The 21,394-nt window shown below is 47.8% G+C and overlaps 1 protein-coding gene across 15 annotated transcripts in view; it reads left to right on the plus strand.

Moving 5' to 3' along the window:
• The first annotated feature begins 1,453 nt into the window (after positions 1–1,453).
• The window catches only part of mcf2la (mcf.2 cell line derived transforming sequence-like a), a 32,894-nt gene continuing 12,953 nt past the window's right edge, over positions 1,454–21,394 (plus strand). For 9 of the 15 annotated variants that reach the window (XR_006956820.1, XM_047030507.1, XM_047030513.1 and 6 more), the window contains exons 1-5: positions 1,454–1,818; positions 13,089–13,172; positions 14,780–14,894; positions 16,421–16,505; positions 21,160–21,279. Coding sequence is in view for 14 of the 15 variants with exons in the window: in XM_047030507.1 (XP_046886463.1) it covers positions 1,650–1,818; positions 13,089–13,172; positions 14,780–14,894; positions 16,421–16,505; positions 21,160–21,279 (573 nt within the window). In the remaining variant the exon portion in view is untranslated. Of the gene's footprint in view, positions 1,819–3,358; positions 3,636–4,697; positions 4,789–7,723; positions 8,631–12,367; positions 12,933–13,020; positions 13,173–14,779; positions 14,895–16,420; positions 16,506–21,159; positions 21,280–21,394 lie in introns of those variants that run through there. The other 6 variants (XM_047030509.1, XM_047030521.1, XM_047030510.1 and 3 more) reach the window with 5 other exon arrangements.

A 21,394-nucleotide genomic window follows, 5' to 3' on the forward strand; every position in this document is an offset into this window, starting at 1 on the left:
CTCCACTCGATGTCGTAGGTGATTCAATCTTTCTTGACCCAGTCTTCTTAGTCACCTCAAAATAGGGGGGGATGTAACAATTTAGGTGGCCAATTTAATGCTGTCTATACACTCTTAACAATATTTTTACAGGGGGGGGGGGGGGGTAGTGTCTCTGACTGACAACCGATCAGCTCCCTGGGATTCAATACAGTTTACTATGTCTGAAAGAGTTGATTAGAGAGCTGTAGAATGCAGCTGGTGTCCTGGTGCCCCCCTATCCCCTCAGCTGTCCGCCCTCTGGTCAAGTGTGCCCCAGAGAGGAGCCAGCTGGAGAGCCAGAATCAAAATACCTTACCCACAACTACACCCTTCCCCCAGCCCCTAGCTTAACCTCAACCCTGTCCTCTAGACCAGCCCAAAGCCCTATAGCCCTGGCCTGTATCCAGGGTCATAAGCCTTGGTAGATATGCACAAATCCCTACACATTTGTTATGGTGAGAAATCCCAATGTCTGGTCCAGAGAACACGACTGGCTATGTGAAAGCAAGTTGTTCTGGTTGGAAGAGGTAGTCCTGAGGACAGGCCCCTCTGTCTGCTTATCTGATTGAGACGTGCTAGGGAGTCAGATGGCTGAGCGGTGAGGGAGTCGGGCTAGTAATCAGAAGGTTGCCGGATCGATTCCCCGCCGCGCCACATGATGTGTCCTTGGGCAAGGCACTTCACCCTACTTGCCTCGGGGGAATGTCTCTGTACTTACTGTAAGTCGCTCTGGATAAGAGCGTCTGCCAAATGACTAAATGTAAATGTAATGTAAATGTAAGCTAACCAAGTGTGTCCTCTGTAGAGACAACACTCTTCCGGTGTGCGTGTGTGTGTTAGAGTGCTAGGTATTACTGCCGAGTCGTCACAGAGTGAACCTCTGCACAAACACTAATTGGTTTGTGTTAATTGGTGTTCAGTCTCTGGGGGTGGTCAAGGTGGTTAACGCTCTATAAAAGGTTTGTAGGATAAACACAGTTAAAGAATGCTGCACACACACTCACACACTGGTGTAATTGAGTGAGCAGAGACGGCTCAGACAGAGAGACACTGGGCTGTGAAGCTTGAACAAATGTGACCTTTATTGTCTGGTTGCTGCTTTTTGTCAGAAGTGAAGAATGTCATTGTCTGTGGTGGCCTCACATCCTCAAAATAGTGGAGAGTGTGTGTTGTGTGTGTGTGTCGTGTTTGTGTGTGTGTGTGCTTGTGTTATTTAGTTTGTCTCCATATCTGTGTCCATCCAAACTGTCTTCATGTGACCGACACACACAGATTAAAGCTGGCTGGCGGCTAGTATAATTAGCCCAGCAGAAGGGGATTTATGTTGTAACCGGCAGACAGCACCGCTCTGGGTCCCGCCCCTCTCTTCCTCTGCTCCGACCACCGGACGCCTCGCTAAACGTCTGCTAAGATGTTCTCCTCTCCTCCGACACACACACACACACACACTACACAGAGAGACCACCTTCCTCAGAAGGAACGTGAGGAGAGAGGAACATGAGTTTTGGATAGACTGGATCGACACAAACGTCATCTTGCCTCGACCCAGTCGGTTTGGTTCGGGCCTTAGCTTGTGGGCACCGAAAGATCTTTCTCACACGCACACTCGCTCACGTTGTTGGTGGGTGATGTCTGTGGCGGAGTCGGTGCATGAGGGCCAGGAGGCTGGGTCGGGTGTCCTGTCCAGACTGGGCGAGGTGGTCCACAGTCTGACCCTCAGTTTGGGGCCCCTGGGGCAGGGAAAGCCCCAGGGCAGCACCTCCAAACGACAGAGCTCAACGGAGGACCTGACCACAGGTTAGCTACCCTGTGGGTGTTTTCTGTAAGGATGTCTGTATGTATGTTTTATTGTGTCTTTCTGTTTATGTGCGAATGTGTTCATCCATAGTGGTCCAGCCAGGATTTCCATTGTAAACATGTTATGAATATTGAGAGAAAAGCTGTTTTTCATATCACTGATATGACAGGATATCTAGATGAGTGGAATTCCCCAGACTGTGATTTTTTCCTCGTAAATCTAGGACTACATTGCTGTGTCGTATTTGTTGTTTGAGGCATAAAAAACTTTTCATAGAGTAAGAAACTCTGACAAAGGTATCCACCCAAGAAAACAAAGAACTCCTTTCTTTTCCTACCACCTAAATCACCCGGCAAAACATTAGCGCCACAGTCATTTTGACCGAGCTCACCCTAGCTAACCCCAGTATCCTAGCTAATGAGTAACCTCCATGTTGAACCCTGCTGCTTGATTACCAGAGTCTGATAGCTTGTTAGCATATTAGCCTCTCGTCAGGAAGCACCTGTGAAGGGCTCCATTCAAAGGTGCCAGTCTAGTTTGCAGTTAGTTTGTGATGTTGTGGTGGATTTGTGCATTCATTGGGGTGTGAATACTCCAAGGTAGCTGGTGAACATGTTAGCCGGCCTGTGCAGTTGCAGGGGAGCACCTAAGAACAGAAGAGAGGGCTACAGGAGCACACAGGTGACTGCACACGGTGGGTGAGTTTGGACTTGTGTCAGCCAATGGTTCTAGTTTATCAAATCAAAGTGAGACACGCTCTTTTCTCAAAAGCTGTGTTGTTAATGGTGTATGAAGACAGAAACTGTGGCCAAAGGGGTGTGGTAGTCACAGAGTGAGACGTTATGGTGTGTGTTTGTGTGTTGACAACTTAAATGCAATGGTGTAATGTTCAATGTTGATGGAGGGATTTAGGGAGATTATGTTGAGGTGTAAATGTCAATACTAGCAGAGAGACGCCCAGTGAATATGCTGTCCTGGAAACCAGAAGACCATTAGCAGTGTTCCTAGGCTGAAGGTATATGACATTAGACTTTGAGCAATAACAATTTTGCAATGCAACCTTCCACTTCCTGGGAGAATCACTGATTTGAAATGAGGATTCGTATGAGCTATGTAACTAAGTAAAATTTATTTATACAGCGCTTTTCACAGACAGGGTCACAAAGTGCTGTACAATGTACATTGTCAATAAAACATAATAGTCTAATAATAAAAATATATAAAACAGTTAAAAATTATCAATAGACCAAAGACAGAGATTACTCAAAAGCTAACCTGAACAAGTGAGTGTTCACTTGTCCCTTAAAACTCTCAACACTCACAAAACTTGTAAAAACACATTTGCTTTCACCTATCCCAATGTTGTTAGATCAGAGATTATCATGACATCAGTCGGAATACACACACACAACCTTTAATCCTTTGTAATGGACCAGGTGAGAACCATAGCTTTATCTAACTAGTTCTGAGAAAGAGAAGGAGAGAGAAAAGGGGAGGGACACATAAACAAGAGCAAAGAACTGTCTGAGAGCTGTGCGCTGCCAGGTGTGTGGTGGGGAAGGGGGAGAGAGAGAGAGGGAGAGACAGTAAGAGAGAGAGAGAGAGGGACTGGAAGGAGAGGTGTGCAGAGAGAGACTGCCACACCAATCAGTTCATGTCAGACTAGGGATGGAAGTGGAGGAGGAGAAGATGGGAGCCAGGGATGAGACAGAGGTGTGTTTGGGGCCGAGGGAGCAGATAGGGCCGTACATCCGCATCTCCCTGGAGGAAATGAGGAGTTACCACGGGTTCACGTCGTGCTGTCATCGCCTGCACAGTGAGTGGTTGTGCGTGTTGGTGTGTGTCTGGAGGTTATGTACTGGACACGTGTGTGTGTGTTAGTGCATGTTTATGTACCAACCTTCCGACATGTCCGTGTGTCTCAACTCTACCTTTTACCCTATAAGCAAACGTTCCCAACCTTTTACTTTCACTAGTTTGTACGTGTGTTTTTTTGCACTTACATACCATATTGTATGTGTGTGTACGAACTGTCATATCCCAATGTGCCTTGAACACATATTGCACAATGTAAATTGTATGACTTATTGGAAATGGGTCCTATTTTCTTAATTCACAGTGGCTGAATTGACACAGTATATCCTGTTTGCCCAAGGTGGTGATTGATTATGGCTCTAAGGTCAATACATGAAAGCTACAGAAGAGTTTACTTTGTGTTCGTATTTTCCCAAGAATGGTTCCTTCTTCTTAATTTGGTATTATAAGGTTGTTCCTGCTGCCGTGTGCCAGTGAGTCTATCTTGTTGTTCAGTCCGATAAGCTTTGAGGCGTCACTCTGTATTTAGACTGTGTGATGTTTATTCCTGGGAAAATAACTGCAGTGTCACGTCAGGGAGAAATGAAGGCCGTTAGAAGTGAGAGTTTGCCTCGCTTCAAAAGCACGTCACAGAGTTAGAATTTTGACGTGGTCAACTTGTCAGAAGTCACGTGTCGTCCATCTCGAGGTAGTGTTGGGCTGAACTCACCAGAATCTGACAAAAACCTTAACCATAAGATCCAACAACAGTCGTGACAGTCATGTGACTTGTCAGCATTTCCTATCCATGGTTCCCAACATCCTCTACACCCCTCCCCCTCGCCACCTCATACACAACTGCAAACCTTTTTCCCTGATCCCCCTGACACAGGGGTGACCCCTTCAGCAGCTGTCTGCTCAGTCAGCATGAACCACTCAACTCTCCACACCCCGGCCCGTACCCCCTTCCTGTCTCATGCTTCAGATACCCCCTCCTCCCACACACACCCTACCCCCCCCCCTCCGTTCACACAGTCAGTCAAGTTCACTGTTGTCCTGAGTGTTCCGTCCAGTCTGGGTCTTCTGCTGTAGAGGGAGGAATGGATTAGTTTGCTACCCAGTCAGAGCTGTGAACGCCAATGGAGATATGATGTGCTCTCCCCTTCCAGACTTCGGTAAGATGTTGACGCAGTAGAGGGTGTTTTTCGTTGTTATGGTATGAGGTCTTTTTGTTTTTGTGGATGCGAACTTGTTGTGCATGCCTTGGTGTAGCATGAGGTCACCTGTTCAGAGGACTGGGTAGTGTTCCATCCCTCCATCCTGCAATGTTTTATTTTTGTTTTCTGTCTCTCTTTGTTCCTTCCTTCATCTGTTCCTGTCTCGGCTGCTGGCCACCTGGAGTGACATCACTGTTCTCTCCTCCTCCTTTTTCTTTTTCTTCTTCTTCTTCTTCTTGTACCTCTCCTCCTTTCATTGTTTCCACTACTGACAGATCCAAGATATTCGTCTATAAATAGGCCTGGATGTCTTTGGACCCAATCCTTGAATATAGAAAGATCTCACTGTTTTCATGCTACGGCATCAATGGGTATAATGCACCACAACCAGTTTGTCTTAAACATGAATAGGTTGTGAGTTAGCTGGCAAGGTTGGTAGAGCATCCATTAGTCCTGGGTGGTTTAGCCATAACCAAGGCTGCTTTGATGTCACTACAGCCAGATTCTAGAAACCCAGTACTGAGATAAGAGGGTAGGAGTGGCCCCCCATCTCCCTCACCTTCTGGGCACTGTGTGGTCTGCAGTCCACACACACACACACACACACACACACACACACACAAGGCTGCCTGTGAGGTGGACGTGACTAAGAGCGGGCAGAAACCAGCCAATGGGGCTAATGGCCCAAGAGAAGAAACAGTGAAGGAGGAAAAAGAAAGCACTAGTTAAGAGACAGAAACAGGCACAGAAAGACAATGACTTGCTTGCCCCTCTCATTCCCAGTTGCGATCAACATTCTGGAATGATAACCGCTAACCGGCTAGATGAATTGGCATGCTACTTTACATTGCTTGTTTTTCTTTTCACCATATACCAGCGTGTCAGAGATTGAATCAGCGGAAGCACTTGTGCAAATGTTTGGGTTGGTTTTAAAGTCTCCTTGCTACACCCTGTACGGCACTGTAGGTCCAACCCTCTTGTGAAGGTTCCTGACAGCATCCATGACGACCACACACCTTCTCTCTCCTCCCGTGCTGTGGCTCCCAGACTTGCTGCTGCCGTTCTTGGCTCTGGGTCAAGGTTGTATGAGTATTAGGTGCAGCCCCGCCTGGATGTCTCAGGGTTTAGCTCACACCGATATTCCCCTTCCTGTTTATCTTAGGGGTGGGAGGGAACAAACAGTGTTTGAAAAATGCTGCCAAAAAAGAGTCCTGGAATAAACAAACATTTGGAGAAGTTACACCACGTCTGGCCTACTGTCTCCCCTGCGTCCGATTCCATGCAGGGCGCACAATTGTCTGTACACACACACACACACTTGTACAGGCAGTACAGGACGCACCCACTGTTGTTTGATATCCAGATTACCAGCAGTCGTCCCTTCCATGGAAATTCAGTCAAGTCATATATGTAGTTTAACATTGACTGTAAACTGGATTGTGAGTGGGTGTTATTATCAAGATGCACTCTGAGTTGGAAAGAAAGTAAGATTACAGACCCAGTTTGACAATAGAATACCTCATAAATTATTTTTTCTGTCTGATGAATGGCTGTGTGTGTGTGCGGCTGTGTGTGTGTGTGTGTGTGTCAACACACAAAAGAGTGAGAGTGTGTGTGTGTGTACACTGTGATCAGGAAGATGCAGCACGCTGAGTCAAGGAAAGGAAATGGGAGGGAGTTTATAATGATGCGTTTCCTGTAGCTGTGAACCACTTTGGGACGCATGGGGCATCCGCTCATATGACCACAGATCACAAGTCAGTGCTGCTGAGAAACTGACTGGATGTCTGGACTGAGAAGGACAAACTGACCATAAGACAGATAAAGTAGTGACACTGAAGGTTAGTGTGTACACAACGATGTGTCTTCACTTCCCGGTGGAAGTGGAGACACACATACACACTTCCCAAGGATAACAGTCCCTTATGTCCCATCCAAATGTGCAAAGATTAAGTTATTAAAGGAGGATGCTGTACTATGAATGCCTACTGTAGATATGTTATCTTCTGTATGAGTGTGTGATTGTGTCTATTGCGACACACTCATACGTACGTATACACACACACACAAGGCTGGGAAAGCTGACATGATGTATATATTCCAAACAGTCCTAACCTCTTGATGACATATTCCTAGTCTCTTCTTTACATCCGTCTTTCTTTAGTCATTCTAATCCCATCTAGCATAATTCTTCACTAAATCTCATACATTCTGATTGTAGACTGGCCTGTGTTATTATATTTTATGAGACATAATCTGGAACGTAATCTGTTCCTAATCCCGCAAATATCCCCCTTGGGCAGACGTACTGCGAAGGACAGAAGGAGTCTTGCTGACAGCCTCTAGCCTGGAGAGCCAAGCGGACAGGACACACACCAGTCAACACATGGTTACTAAACAGATTAAAATAAGTGTATTTTTGCTGTCATTTCCAAATAAAATGCCCTTCTTTCACTGTAGTACATCATTATCTGATATGCATAGGCCATAGATAAAACATGTGCCAGGCGAAGGGACACCACCCCTGTTCCTGGGCAGCTTCTAACATGTGGCTGTTTCCTCTAACATGTGGATGTTTCCTCTAACATGTGGCTGTTTCATCTAACATGTGGATGTTTCCTCTAACATGTGGCTGTTTCCTCTAACATGTGGATGTTTCCTCTAACATGTGGATGTTTCCTCTAACATGTGGATGTTTCCTCTAACATGTGGATGTTTCCTCTACGCTAATGCTGCACATCTGATGCCACATCTGATTATCTGTCTGAAAAGCTGAGTCAGGTTTGTTCTAACAGGGATTTGGGGAGAGGAACCTAAAGATGGTACTCTCCAGGGTAAGGCTGCAAAGTTAACGTGTGGGTGGGTGGGAATTAGTAAAAGAGATTTGGGTAGGGCTAGGGGTAGAATATAGGTGTGTGTTTATAAGAGAGAGCCCACTTGTGTGACCGTAACATCAGTCTCTCCTCATTGATAAATCAGGCTAGTCAGAGTTGGAGCACCAAAGCAATCCTGCTTGCTTGTGTAGGCAGCTACCAGCCTGCCCCCTCTGGGAGGGGGACACTATGGGAAATGTCAGGGGTTCACTTGAGATGGAGGCGGTACCAGAACAGTCAGTACCATGGTGACATCACTCCTCCACCGGCATCTGGGTCCTGATTGGATAAGTCCGTTGAAAGGAGGACAGCATTGGCTTTAGCCACGCCCCTATCTGCTTGCCTGCCTGTCATTCTCTTTTATCCCCCCTCTCGCCTTCACTGACATATTAGACCAGCTTATACGTGCAGATCAGTCTGTGTGTGTGTGTGTGTGTTACGGCTGCAGGATCTAGGGGAATTAAATCTGGCTTCTCTAGCTCTATCTATCTCTCTCTCTCTCTGTCTCTCTCTCTCTACCTGTGAGCAGAGAGAGGGTGTAAGTTGAAACTGTGGGCAGTCCCAATGAAGTCCCGCCTCCCTCCTGACTGTGTGTGTGTGTTGGGGGAGGGATGTGTGTGTGTTTGTGTATGTGAACTGCACAGCGAGGACGGGAGGGAGAGTGAGAGCCTTTAGTGTTCAGCCGAAGTCTGGGCTCTGACGATGTGGAGGAATGGAAGGTTCTCTCTTCAACTCTGAGAGTGTGTGTGTTAGTGTGTGTGTGTTAGTGTGTGTGTGTGTGAGTGTATGTGTGTGAGTGTATGTGTGTGAGTGTATGTGTGTGTCTCTCTGGGAGAGGGGCACAGCAGGGCAGGATGGCCCTAAACCGAGTATCCCTGCTATGCCACGATATCACCAGGATGTGGCTGCAGCTGAAGATGATGACAGGTACGGGGTCTGTGTCTGTGTGTGTGTGTGTGTCACTTGTTTTTCACTTGTCTGTTGATGTATAGCCTATTTACAGTGTCCTTATCCTAAGATACTGTAATATGTGGTTTGGTAGGGGTTAGTGGAAGCAACATTGTGTGTGTAGGTGAGGTACCCCAAGTGTCATCAGATAGGTGGAGAAAATATATTTGTAACAGATTTCTACAAACAATCATATTTTTATGGTTCATTCTGAAAGATTGAACTATAAAATTGTGTGAAACTATCAAGGATACACCTATCAAGTTAGTGTGTCCTAGTGTTCGACTCAATAATCAGTCATTCAGATCCCCAGAGCTTCTGATGTGTCTAATCTCAAACCGTGGGACAAGATTCGGGACCTAGGAGGGAATTTGAAAACTCCTCTATGGAGTTCTTCTACTCATGCAGTCCATGATTCCCAGTGATGGTGCCAGCAACAAGTGAGATTGTGTCTGTGTGTGTGTCAGAAGTGAGAGTCAAGAGTCAGTGCATTTGAACGTCTCCCTCCTGTCTTCAGAGATGGGCAGATGGAGGGGTTCAGCTTAGGTACAACCCCTCCTTCTGCCATCTCAGACCCCTGGCACGTGGCACCCCAAGGTGTCACCCTAGCCACTCTGTCTGGCTAAGTCGCTGAGGAGCGGTGTCTTGGCGAGGTTCTTGCCAAAGTTGGCTTTGGGCTGAACATGTGCAGCAGCAGATGGGACATAAGACGCTAGGGTGTAATACTGATACTGCAGATGCCTGGGATCTCACCCAGCAGGCCCTGCCAGGTATTCTGGTGTTCGAGGGTAGCAGAGGGGTTCAAGATCATTTGGTTTTGTGTCATGCACACAGTAGGATTGTTGATATGACAGTAGTGAGATCATTTGTAAGGGAGAGTAAGAATGCCCACATACACATACACACACACACACACAAAACAAATGTCAGATGTCACTGAGCTGGATCCACAGCTGTTGAATTATTCACTACTAGCTGATTTTTAACACATTCACAATCATGTATTTTCATTATATCCAACATTGGATGTGCCATACATTGGAGCTGAGGGTCAGAGTGGTGACCATCTTGTCTACAGCATCTGAACTGACACAATGTTCATGGAAATGAGTGTTTGAACCTTAACTGAAGCCATTCTTCTTCTTTCACACCTTTGTATCAGTACAAGTGTAAACACATCAGCAAATTCCTCACATGCTGTTTTCTTCTTGGAAAAAAGGTGATTGGCAGGTGTTCCCTCATGTCAGAAAAGAGTTGTTACGAGGAGTTGTTTTCCCTGATGCGTGCGTGGGCTTGTTGGTTTGTTGTCGGCCGAGGCTGTGAGACGGAGGGGATGGAAGACAGAACAGTGGTTAATTGTGTTGTCCTCTCGCTGGGATGCAGCCTGCTCCGTTCAGACGGAGAGAAGGCCTTGCCAGTCACCCAGACAGAGACACAGGGGCCCGCTGGTCAAGCGTGAAACCAATGAGCCCCACATCTCAGTCAGTAGGACACAAGCAGAACAGAGCGGGCCAGAGCCGGAAGCTGGAGGCTTCCTATCTTCTTTAAGCTCCTCGGTGACTCTGCTTTAGTTGGTAAACGTATACGTACACACTGAACTTTACTGTTCAAGTTGGCAAACTGTTGTATTCAGTTCAGTAGTCACATGACTTGAGCATGATGGCTAATACTCATTACTGAAGAGAGGTTTGAACACAGAAATTCAAATCAAGTATAACAATATTAAATATAATAATAATATAGAAATGATCATACAATGATCATTTGTTCTTATTGACTTGCCTGGTTAAATAAAATCTAAAAAATAATAAACAACTTGAACTCCAAGAACATCAGATGTTCTTTTATGGATAATATATCTTACTGTCACTAGCTAAACTGTCATTAGTCACTGATGGGAGACCTAAAGTGCTGAGTGGTGAGGCAGATGGGAATGTAGACACATGCCAGGCTGTTGGCTGTTTTGACCCAGTTGTTGTTTGGTTGCTGCCTCCCGCCCCCACGCCCTGTGTGTGTGTTTGTGCCCGGCGTGTATTGCATTGCCCTGGCAGATGGGGCTTGGTTAACCCTAACTGTAATACCAGATAATCGAGCCTGGATTCCCCTACATCTACACACACACACACACACACACACACGGCTGTGGAGTGGCTGCTCAACTTGTTTACACACACGTGCACACACACACAGCTGCCCATTTCCGTGCTTTGCCCCTACATTAACAGTTGGCCTACCAGCTCATTCCAAACCGACACAACTTCAAATCCCATCTCCGTATCCACGTACACATGTTGCCTCCAAGTCTGCATTCCAAGATGGCCCTTCCCAGCCCATACCATCCCCTCCACACCACTCATGGTTCACCAAACATGTTGTGGTGACCAATGGGGGCAGGGGTTAATTGGAGGGTAAGACGGAGGGGGGAGACTATGGAGGGGGGGGCGATAGGGGGTCCTTTTCGGTAGGGGGTCTTGGTCTTTTGTCTGGAAGAACATCAAAGTTTGTACCACCTGTGGTTTTATTTTGTAACAGACATGCAGGGACAAGACTGGGTCTGGCAGGGTTGTGGAGGCTGCCAACGTGTGTTTAGGTGACTAGTGGAAACAAACTTCCTGACGAGGAAGGAGATTACAGCTGTGTCCTAGTGTGTGAGACAGGAGAGGGAGGGGGGGAGAGGGGGGCTGCTCAAGGTCATGGTCCTGTGGAATCTATGTGGGAGGTGAGGGGTTAACTTTGTGTTGCCCGAGTCCCAAGTTGGGCTAATTTAGATTTAATATAAAGCGTGCATTTACACACATGCGCACAATTTAGTTCAATTCAATTAATTATGAAACCAGCTAGACGGAAAATGGAGATTAAATAATGTGTACAAAAACACGCCCTTTGTCCCGAATCATGATTTCTCTTGAGAAAATCTACTCAGTGTTCATCCAATCTCTACCTGAAGAAGGACACATTCCATTTAAAGAATGCCCAAAAATAGAAAAGTAGACAAATGGAGAGAGAAAGTTATTTCTAGATCTTCTTAGGGTACTTGTAGTCAAATCTCCTGTTTGGTCAAAAGCTGTACAAAAGCTGCATTGTTGTGTCCACCCCCCCTCCACCCCCCCTATTTCACCCTCTTGTTCCCCCCTACTTTTAAACTAGAGCCACATCTCCACATTAAATATGTAGGCATTCGTAAGAGAACCCTGTCGTCCATTCAATCCCATTACCAGACCGACCATCTCCCTCCTTCCATCCCTCCCTCTCTCCCTCTGCCCCCCCCCCCCCTCCCTCTTCTCTGTACACATCCAGCCTTCCAGATCTGGGGCTCATTCCATGGAATTTAGCCAAACACAAACAGACACACACTCACATGCTGCTTAAAAAAATAACAACACATTGTATAGAACTCCAGAGCTCTATTTGATAGAAAAAAAGAGGTCCAGGGAATTCTGCAAAGCTCCATCTCTATCCTCTCTGAATGAAGCCCCCAGCGGGAATGAATGTGCTGGGGAGAGAGAGGAGGGAGGGAGGGATGGGTGAGAGAGACAGAAAGAGAGGGGAAGGGGGTGCCTGGGAACATTCTTGCCACCAACCCCCAACCTCACCATCACTCCCAACCATCATTGTCATGAATGTGGGGGCCTGATGCCCCCCTGTTGCCTGCAGCTTTGTGGGGAGATTGGGGGACAGGGGTGGGAAAGGGAAGGGGTGGGTCGTCAATCTCCTCTCACTAGAGAGCCTGTACGAACACCTCACTATCAGTCAACAGACATTGTGAGACACACACACACACATACCAGACCATGGAGACTAAGCTGAGCGGTTAATCCTGAAGATGACTGGCTGGGCCGTGAAGCATGTTTCTGATTTTACAGAGAACGACTTCAGTGCTGTCACTGCTGAGTGAGCAGCCTGACACACCCACACACACACACACACCCACACACTTTCTCCTATACTGGCACACACCCCTACCACCAATCCCCAAAACAGACCACACAAACACATGCACGCAGGTGTCTAATTCAAAGGCGGATTAATCTTATCCACTCTCTGGTTGTATTCACATACACATGTACATGGGTCCTGCCATCTAAACTGGGTCAGGAGACGCAAGGTGTGTGTGATGGGGTGTGCTGATGCTGGGGCAGGAGATGGAAGGTGTGGGTGATGGGGTGTGCTGATGCTGGGGCAGGAGATGGAAGGTGTGGGTGATGGGGTGTGCTGATGCTGGGGCAGGAGATGGAAGGTGTGGGTGATGGGGTGTGCTGATGCTGGGGCAGGAGATGGAAGGTGTGGGTGATGGGGTGTGCTGATGCTGGGGCAGGAGATGGAAGGTGTGGGTGATGGGGTGTGCTGATGCTGGGGCAGGAGATGGAAGGTGTGGGTGATATTGTACTGTATAGTAAAAAGTAATTGTTTTGGGATGTTACATTTCCTCTTTCTCAGATGACATCATGCAGCAGGAGAGCTGTCGACTGTATGCTGCTGACATCGGACCAGACCTACAAAAGCAGTTTGCCTTCCTTTCAGGTCTGTATCCCCAGCCACACCCACACCTCACCCCCACCCCACCACCCCCCAGCTGGAGGGTTGCTGGTACGGACATGGCTCACACCCCCCTGGAAACAGACCCTGCAGCCCACTTCCCAGTGCTTCTGCTGGCAGGTTCTACATGTGGAGACGTGCTTGTAGTCTACGCAGCTCTCAGTGGGGACAAGGAGCTTGAGCCTCCTCCTGGAAATGTGTGTTTCCAATCCGTCACTACGGCGATCATGGCAACCCAGATAGGGGGCCCTGTGTTGAGTTACCTCCAACAATGGGTGCCCGGAGACGGACCGTGAATAATTCATTGCCACGGCGATCCACTTGGCAACCCAAGCTACCAACTTTTTTTTTTTTTTTTCAAGTACGGGTTGACACTGTGATCTGCTGTGATTGGCAGCCTAGGTTTGTGTGTGTGTGCTCTTGGATCATCAGTGTTAACATACTGTACATGGTCTCTGTTATCAACTCAGTGTCCGTGACCCAGCTTGGTGATGCCAGTCGTGGTTATACATACAGGAAGGAGTTGATCAAGCTGTCTGGTCATGTGATCATGTGAGATCCAGTCTAGTCTGGCTGTCACGTGATCATGTGAGATCTACATTTACATTAGTCATTTAGCAGACGCTTTTATCCAGAGCGACTTACAGTAAGTACAGGGACATTCTCCCCGAGGCAAGTAGGGTGAAGTGCCTTGCCCAAGGACCCAACGTCATGTGCACCGACCGGGAATCGAACTGGCAAACTTCAAATTACTAGCCCGATGCTCTACCCGCTCAGCCACCTGACTCCCCTGAGATCCAGTCTAGTCTGGGCTCCTACTGGAGCTATGCACACTCAATGAGGGAGTTTGTGTCACCTTAACTCCATTGTGTGGGTGGGTGTGTGTGTGTGTGTGTGTGTGTGTGTGTGTGTGTGTGTGGGGGGGGGGGGGGGGTGCTCTCCTCCTGTGTTTGGAGGTCAGATTTGACTCCAGGCTACTGCTGTAGTCATTAACCTCAAGGCTGCCAGCTGCCAGCTGGTGAGCGACACAGTACACACACACACACGCACACATGCACACTCTATTTGCAATGTGATAAGGAACCAACCTATTTTACTCTCTTGTGTGTGTACTCTCCAATATTTGCATGCATTGCATCCGTGTGTGTGTGTGGGTGAAGGGGGAGAGGGGGGGGGGGTGGTTTGGCAGAGCTCCAGCCACCATCCACAGGCCCCAACAGAACAGACAGTGGACATTCATCTTCCCTGCTCCCTCCCTCCTCTTCTCCCTCCCCTCCCCTCCCCACCCCTCCCAACCCCACCCCACCCCCATCACTCCGCCCTGATATGATCAGTCTGGGTTATAATCCTAGCTGGGATATGAGGGAGGGGGGAGGGAGAGGGCTATCCAGGAGCAGAATAATAGAGATGATTAAGACAACAGGAAATGAAAAATCACACACACACACCAGTGGTATTGTGGAGGGTGGATATGGGAGTGTTTGAGAGTGTGGGGGGGGTGGCATCTTTTAAAAAGGAAAGCTGTTATTGTAGTCTGCTTCCTAGGTGACTTGGCCTTGTGACCTTGTTGTGACCTCTTGCTCTTTTCCCAGGGGGCCGAGGGGGAAATGGCAGCCCCATCATCGTGTTCCCAGAGTTCCCTGCATTCGGTGAACTGCAGGAGGAGGAGTTTCACAATGTGCTGAGTTACCTGACCAGTGTGCCCAGGTGAGGACATACACACAGTCGCACTATCAATTCATGTTTCACAATCATTTTTTATCATTTCCTCAGGCCTCCTTAGTTTAGTGTGCCATGCTTTCACATTGTAGACATGGAGTATTTGTGTGTAGCCAGCAGGTGGCGCAAGAGAGCCATTTTCTTGATGCTCTTTGTTCCAACTCCTTCCTAGAGAACAGTGTTTGTAGAGAAGGTAGATCCCGATTCTGAATTTCCATGTCTCTGTGTTTCTTTAGTTGCTTACTTGAGTTAGGCAGGGTTGAGATCATTTCAACTGAACTCGATATCTTTAGGTTCTCATTTGTGAGGATGATTTATTCTTGACAATATTCTGTGCATGTATGCGGTAAGGTAGTCCTGTGTACTGGCTTCCTACCACCTGCTGGTAAACCTGCTGCATCTATCTCTGTTTCTCTCTCTCTCTTTCTGCGGTTCGCTCCACTGCTAACACATACACACGCTGAGTGGGGGAGGAAGGGAGATGAAGGATTGGGTGGGGGCAGAGCAGAAGAGTGAGGGGAGGACGAGGGGTGGGGGTGTGTGTGGGGTGCATGCTACTGTCATGGCGGTTAGCTAATTTATGTTTATTTTGCGGCTCCTCACCTCACCAGCCAAGTGTGGGCGGATCCCCTCTTCTCTCTCCAGCCCATGGCCCGCCTCCCCTCTCCCACATCAGCCATTCAAGCCCAGCCTGTCTGTCATAGGGATCTCTGAGCTGTGATTGGCTGTCAGGGAAACAGTAGATGGTAGGGTCTGGATTTATTGGCTGAGAGCAGGGGCAGGTTGGCAAAGGAGAGCCGTTCGGAGGGGCTTGGCGGTTGGCCCTCATTCTGTCCAAGCTGTAAACATAAGGTTGGGGTGTGCGTGTGTGTGTGTGTGTGCACCGGGGAGCTCAGAGGACAGGCCATGTCGGAGAAGCTGCAGTGAGGAATAAAAGGCTGTTGGTGCTGGAGGATTGTATTTGGGGGGACATCGTTGTGGATTACCAGCTGGTTTATGTCGTGTGGCCGTGACAACCATGGGATTCACCTGAAGACAAGAAGCTGCAGTAGCAGGCTCTGGGTACTGCTGGCTTTCACTCTCTCTGTGTGTGTGTGTGTGTGTGTTTGTGTGTGTGTAAGAGAGAGAGACACGAATGGTGGGTTTGACTGCTGGCTATGTTAACGGACAGATGGACCACGAAGGCACTGTTCTGATATTGGCTCATTGACTTTCGTGTGTGTGTGTGTTCATATAAGGGGTATGTGTGTGTCGGGGGGGGTTAATGTGATTAAATATAATTGTGAATTGTGTTATTCGAGACTCTTGGCTGTACTGTATTCACAGCACTAGCATTTCACTGTGTTCACATACTCTCACACACACACACACACACACATATCTAAAGGGGGTGCTCTAACGGTCTTGCATATGCACACCTTCTAATTTTGGAAAATATTCACACCCACACAAACACACTTTCGGTCACTTGGAGTCCCTGTTGCCGTGGTAATAAGGCTCTTGTGTCATTGCAGTGTGTCGGCATCTGGCTTCATCCTGGTCATAGACCGCCGGCAAGACAGATGGGCCGCCGTCAAGGGAACACTGTTACGCATCGCGGTAAGTCATAGTGTGTGTGTGTGTGTGTCAGTGTGTGGGAGTCTTGTCATCTGTGTGGGGTATGCTATTATCACCGGAGACTCACTGATGGATTTGTTTTTTTCCGGTTTGATTCATATCAGATGCAAAGAGCTTGGTTTTTTGAATGCAGTGACATGAGACTGAATATAGATTTGTTTTGGAATGAGTGGAAGAGCTGTACTGATACACTATACACCTCAGATACAGTTAGCATTTGCTAGCACACAGCGTTCTATAGCACAAGCACACATGTTGGGCACCTCAAACAACATATCAACAGACCAGCAGAAGCGTCTCTTATCAGTGCTGTTTGGGTGAGACGCTGGTGAGATGCTGCCTGCTGTCACCCCGCTGCTAGCCGCTGCTAGCTCGCGTTGTAGCCGTTAGCCCCCTGGCTCAGTTTATATACTGATAAGCTCGGATGCTGAACACAGGCTCGTCCTCTCTGGTGTTGACAGACGTGACATGTGCTCCCGGCTACACTGGGGTGGAAGGAGGAAGCTCTCTCTCTCCCCTCTCTCTCCTGTTCTTCCTTCCTGGCCTGTGTCTCGTTCCCTCTATTTTTGACATTCCCACAGAAAGTTTTGAAGAAGAGAGGACCAGGTTGGTAACATTTGGGAAAAACAGAAAGAGAGTGAGCGTGGAAAAGACCAGCAAGAATGAGAGAGGTGAGCGAGGTAGAGAGGGAAGGAGAGAGAGAGAGAGAACGCAGGTGGATGGTAAACTGAAAACCAGGTGTTTCTGTATGCGTGTGTGTGTTCGTGTGGGGGGGTGGGGGTGGGTGAGTGTTTGCATGTATGAATGTGTGCCTGTCTGTGTTGAGTGGTAGCCACAGTTTTTGTGTACCCTTGAATGGCTTTTCAAAACAATCAGCTGTATTGCCAAATAGAACCTACCTCCTGGCTCTGAGAACAGACTTTTCAGCACCAGCTACCACTGGACAGCTCCCTCCATATGGAGAACATGTAAAGCCTGTGTTCTCCTTCAGCAACATCTTGTAAAGCATACTCTTGTATAATATATGCAGATTCATGTTAATGATATGCTAATTGCTTACTGATAAACATCTGAAACACAACCTAATGCCCGGCCTGTTGGATTTCCTAGAAGCACTGCATGGAATAGTTCACAGTGTAATATGCTCCTGCAAGGTAAGTAGTGCTCGCTCACCATGTTTGACTAGTATGGCCCCTGTCCCCCCTCTAATACAGAATGGAACATTCCCTTTATAAGGCCATGTTCCAGCCTATTGGTTCTAACATGTCCCTGAGAAGGGGGGTTATCAATGAGCTGTGATACATTATTCCTAATACACATAGATGGCCAATAGTGCACTGCATTAGTATCTGCCATATATCTCTTACATCCTGCAGGTTTTTAATCTGTAATATTGTCAGCTTTCTGTGGGATAGAACTGGGGTGGAATCAGTTCCACTCTAGATTTGATGATTATTTTAGTTAAATGAAGTGTGTTAGTATTGATTCCTCTGCAGTGGTCCTGGTGTCCTGGGTGTGGGGGAGGGATGGGACCAGCTTGATTAGTAGAGTGGAGGATCAGCATTGTGTCAGCACATCCTCAGGGACAACACTCTCTCTCTCCCTTTCTCTCACTCAATAACACTCTTTCTTTCTCTCTATTTCCCTCACTTTCTTACTCTCTCCTGTTGATCTTTTTCTCTTCTTTCTCGTTTGTTTCTGTCTCTCTCTTTTCTGAAATCTCTTTCTCCTTTTCTCTCCTGCTTTCACACACACACACACTCACGCATACTTGCACACACATATTCATCGGCTCCATTGCTGTCCTGTCTCTCTCTTCCATTGCTCACATTTCTTTTGTCTCTCTGTCTGCTTGCCTCTTACACTGACTCTGTCATGTACAGTACAGTACAGCACAGCACAGCACAGCACAGCACAGTACAGTACAGCACAGCACAGGACAGTACAGCACAGTACAGGACAAGATGCCTTTGCTGTCAGTTCCTCTGTGTGTGCTGTTCATATAAAGGACTGAAGAGGAAGCTGCATGCCTCTAGTCAACCTTGAGGAAACATCATTTTAAATTGCTGAGTACCGTGATGCATGTATATGTGTGAGTCAGTGTGTTTGTGCGCGTACGTGTGCACGTATGATTGTGCGTGTGTTTCGCGGCTGGTCCCGAGAGATCTAGATCCATGCTGGGTGAGGATGTGGACACTGGTGTCATTACTCACCCCCAGGCAGAGCAGTTCCACTGAGGTGGGTGTGGGCCGAGGGGCTGTGTGTGTGTGTGTGTGTGTGTGTGTGTGTGCGCGCGTGTTTTACATGAAAAAACACACTGTAAATCTGAGAAGCAAGGGAAGCCGACAGTGCTGTAACACTGTGTGTGTGTGTGTGTGTGTACAGGCTTTGTTTGGTAGAGGGTCTGTCCCAGTGAGAGGACGAGCAGTGTGAGGGGAATGACCTTGCAAGCTCATCTCACGTGTCTCCAATGTGCCAGTGTGCTGAAGGTCGTTTGCATCCTTATCTCTCTACATGTCAAGGTCATCACACAAACAACTATGGATCTCAGATCTGATTGGGAGCAAAGCTTGGATCATAGTGATCGTTCCATCGCCGTACAAACACACACACACACACTGCCAGCTGCCATACCTCACACATCCCATGCTCTAGCTAAGGAGCTGTAGGTTATTCGAGGTGTGTGTGTGTCGGTGTGGTGGCAGCCCCCCCCCCTGCACCCAGCACCAGTATAAAATGTAAAACACTTTGATCTTTGTAAAAATATGGGTGAAAAATGCAACATAAGTGGATAATCATCATTTATTTATGGCCTGGCATGTGGCTGGATGACAGGGTGCAAGTCTACTCCACAAAGAGAGGCCATTGTTATGGAAATGACAGGTCAGAGCCAATAGCAGAACCCCCCACCCTCTTTTTAACTTGAAGATTTTAATTGGTTCTTTCAACAGCCTCATATTCAGGATTATATCGTTGGATGACGGATGAGGTCTCAAAATGTAATCTGCTGTAGTTACATTTTGTACATTCCCTGTTTATTACCCAGTAAGTTAACTCTGTGTCTTCCCTTGTGCAGCCATGTGATCAACTCTGTGTATCTTTAACCAGTTTTATTTTTATATTGTTTAATTGCGGATAAATACAGGATCTGTCTAAATAAATAAATAAATAAATCGACGTTTGCTTCTCACCTCTCCCTAGGGTCAGGTTTAAACCTCATGATCTAGAATTAATTGACGATAACATGTTGCGAGCAGGATGGTTAATCCCTGTTCACGCACACAAACACACACACAGCACTACAGCTGGAGTGTCAGTCAGCCAGTGAAAGCCCTCCGAGGAAAAAGGAGGTTTAGCTAGTTAGCCACCAAATGAATCAATCACAACCAGCCCCATGTGTCATTTAACTACACAGGTCTCTCAGAGCGTGAGAGGGAGAAGGGGGTAGAGGAAGAGAGACCTCATTTCCTTTGTGATTTGAAAACATATTAGTTTTGGCTGTCTGAGGAAAAGGAAGCGGGGAGAGGGAAAGGGAGAGGGAGGGAGAAATATGGAGAGGTAGAGGGGGAGAGAGGGTGAGGGTGAGGGTGAGGGTGAGGGTGAGGGTGAGAGAGGGAGAGGGAGAGGGAGAGGGAGGGGGAGGGGGAGGGGGAGAGAAATATGGAGAGGTAGAGGGAGGGGGAGGGGGAGAGAAATATGGAGAGGTAGAGGGAGAGAGAGAGAAATATGGAGAGGTAGAGGGGGAGAGAAATATGGAGAGGTAGAGGGGGAGAGAGAGGGGGAGAGAAATATGGAGAGGTAGAAGGGGAGAGAAATATGGAGAGGTAGAGGGGGAGAGAGGGGGAGAGAAATATGGAGAGGTAGAGGGGGAGAGAAATATGGAGAGGTAGAGGGAGAGAGAGAGAGAAATATGGAGAGGTAGAGGGGGAGAGAGAGAGAGAAATATGGAAAGGTAGAGGGGAGAGAGGGGGAGAGAAATATGGAGAGGTAGAGGGGGAGAGAGAGAGAGAGAAATATGGAGAGGTAGAGGGGGAGAGAGAGAGAGAGAGAGAGAGAGAGAGAGAGAGAGAGAGAGAAATATGGAGAGGTAGAGGGGGAGAGGGAGAGAGAGAGAGAGTGTGAAATATGGAGAGGTAGAGAGGGGGAGAGGGAGAGACAGAGAGGGAGTGAAATATGGAGAGGTAGAGGGGGAGAGAGAGGGGGAGAGGAAGTGAAATATGGAGAGGTAGAGGGGGAGAGAGAGGTAGAGAGGGGGAGAGGGAGAGAGAGAGAGAGGGAGTGAAATATGGAGAGAGAGGCCACAGATGACCATCACTGCACGGCTTCTCCTTACTGCTCAAGGAGGAGTGGGGTTTCCATGACAACACCATGCAGGCGGTTGGGTTTGTATGGATCATGGAATGTTCACTGCTGGCAAAGCGGTGACATCAACAGAGAGATAGGGAAAGAGAGAGAGACAGGGAGAGAAAAGGTTTATGATGCAGATTTAGGGTGAGTGTGTGTGTGTGCGTGCGGAACATATTTTTAAAATATAATCTCTCCATCTAATATAAGCTCTCTCTCGTTCTCTGCCTCCCTCCCTCCCTCCCTCTCCTGTGCCTCCCTCTGCCTGCCTCCCTCTCCCTCTGCCACCCAGGGTTCATTCCCTGGGATCTTACATCTGGTTCTGGTCTTGCGGCCCAACACCCTCCTCCAGCGGACCCTCTCCGACATCTTCTTCAAGTTCAACAGGGATGAGTTCAAGATGAAGGTGCCTGTAGGTGCTCTTTCGTGTGTCTGTGTCTTTGTGAAAGTGTTTATGTGCATGTTTGTGGTTTTACATATATGTGTATGAATAGTGCCTAACATGTTTCTGTGTGTGTGTGCGTGCG

This window comes from Hypomesus transpacificus, chromosome 12 (assembly GCF_021917145.1).
Source record: "Hypomesus transpacificus isolate Combined female chromosome 12, fHypTra1, whole genome shotgun sequence".
NCBI lineage: Eukaryota > Metazoa > Chordata > Actinopteri > Osmeriformes > Osmeridae > Hypomesus > Hypomesus transpacificus.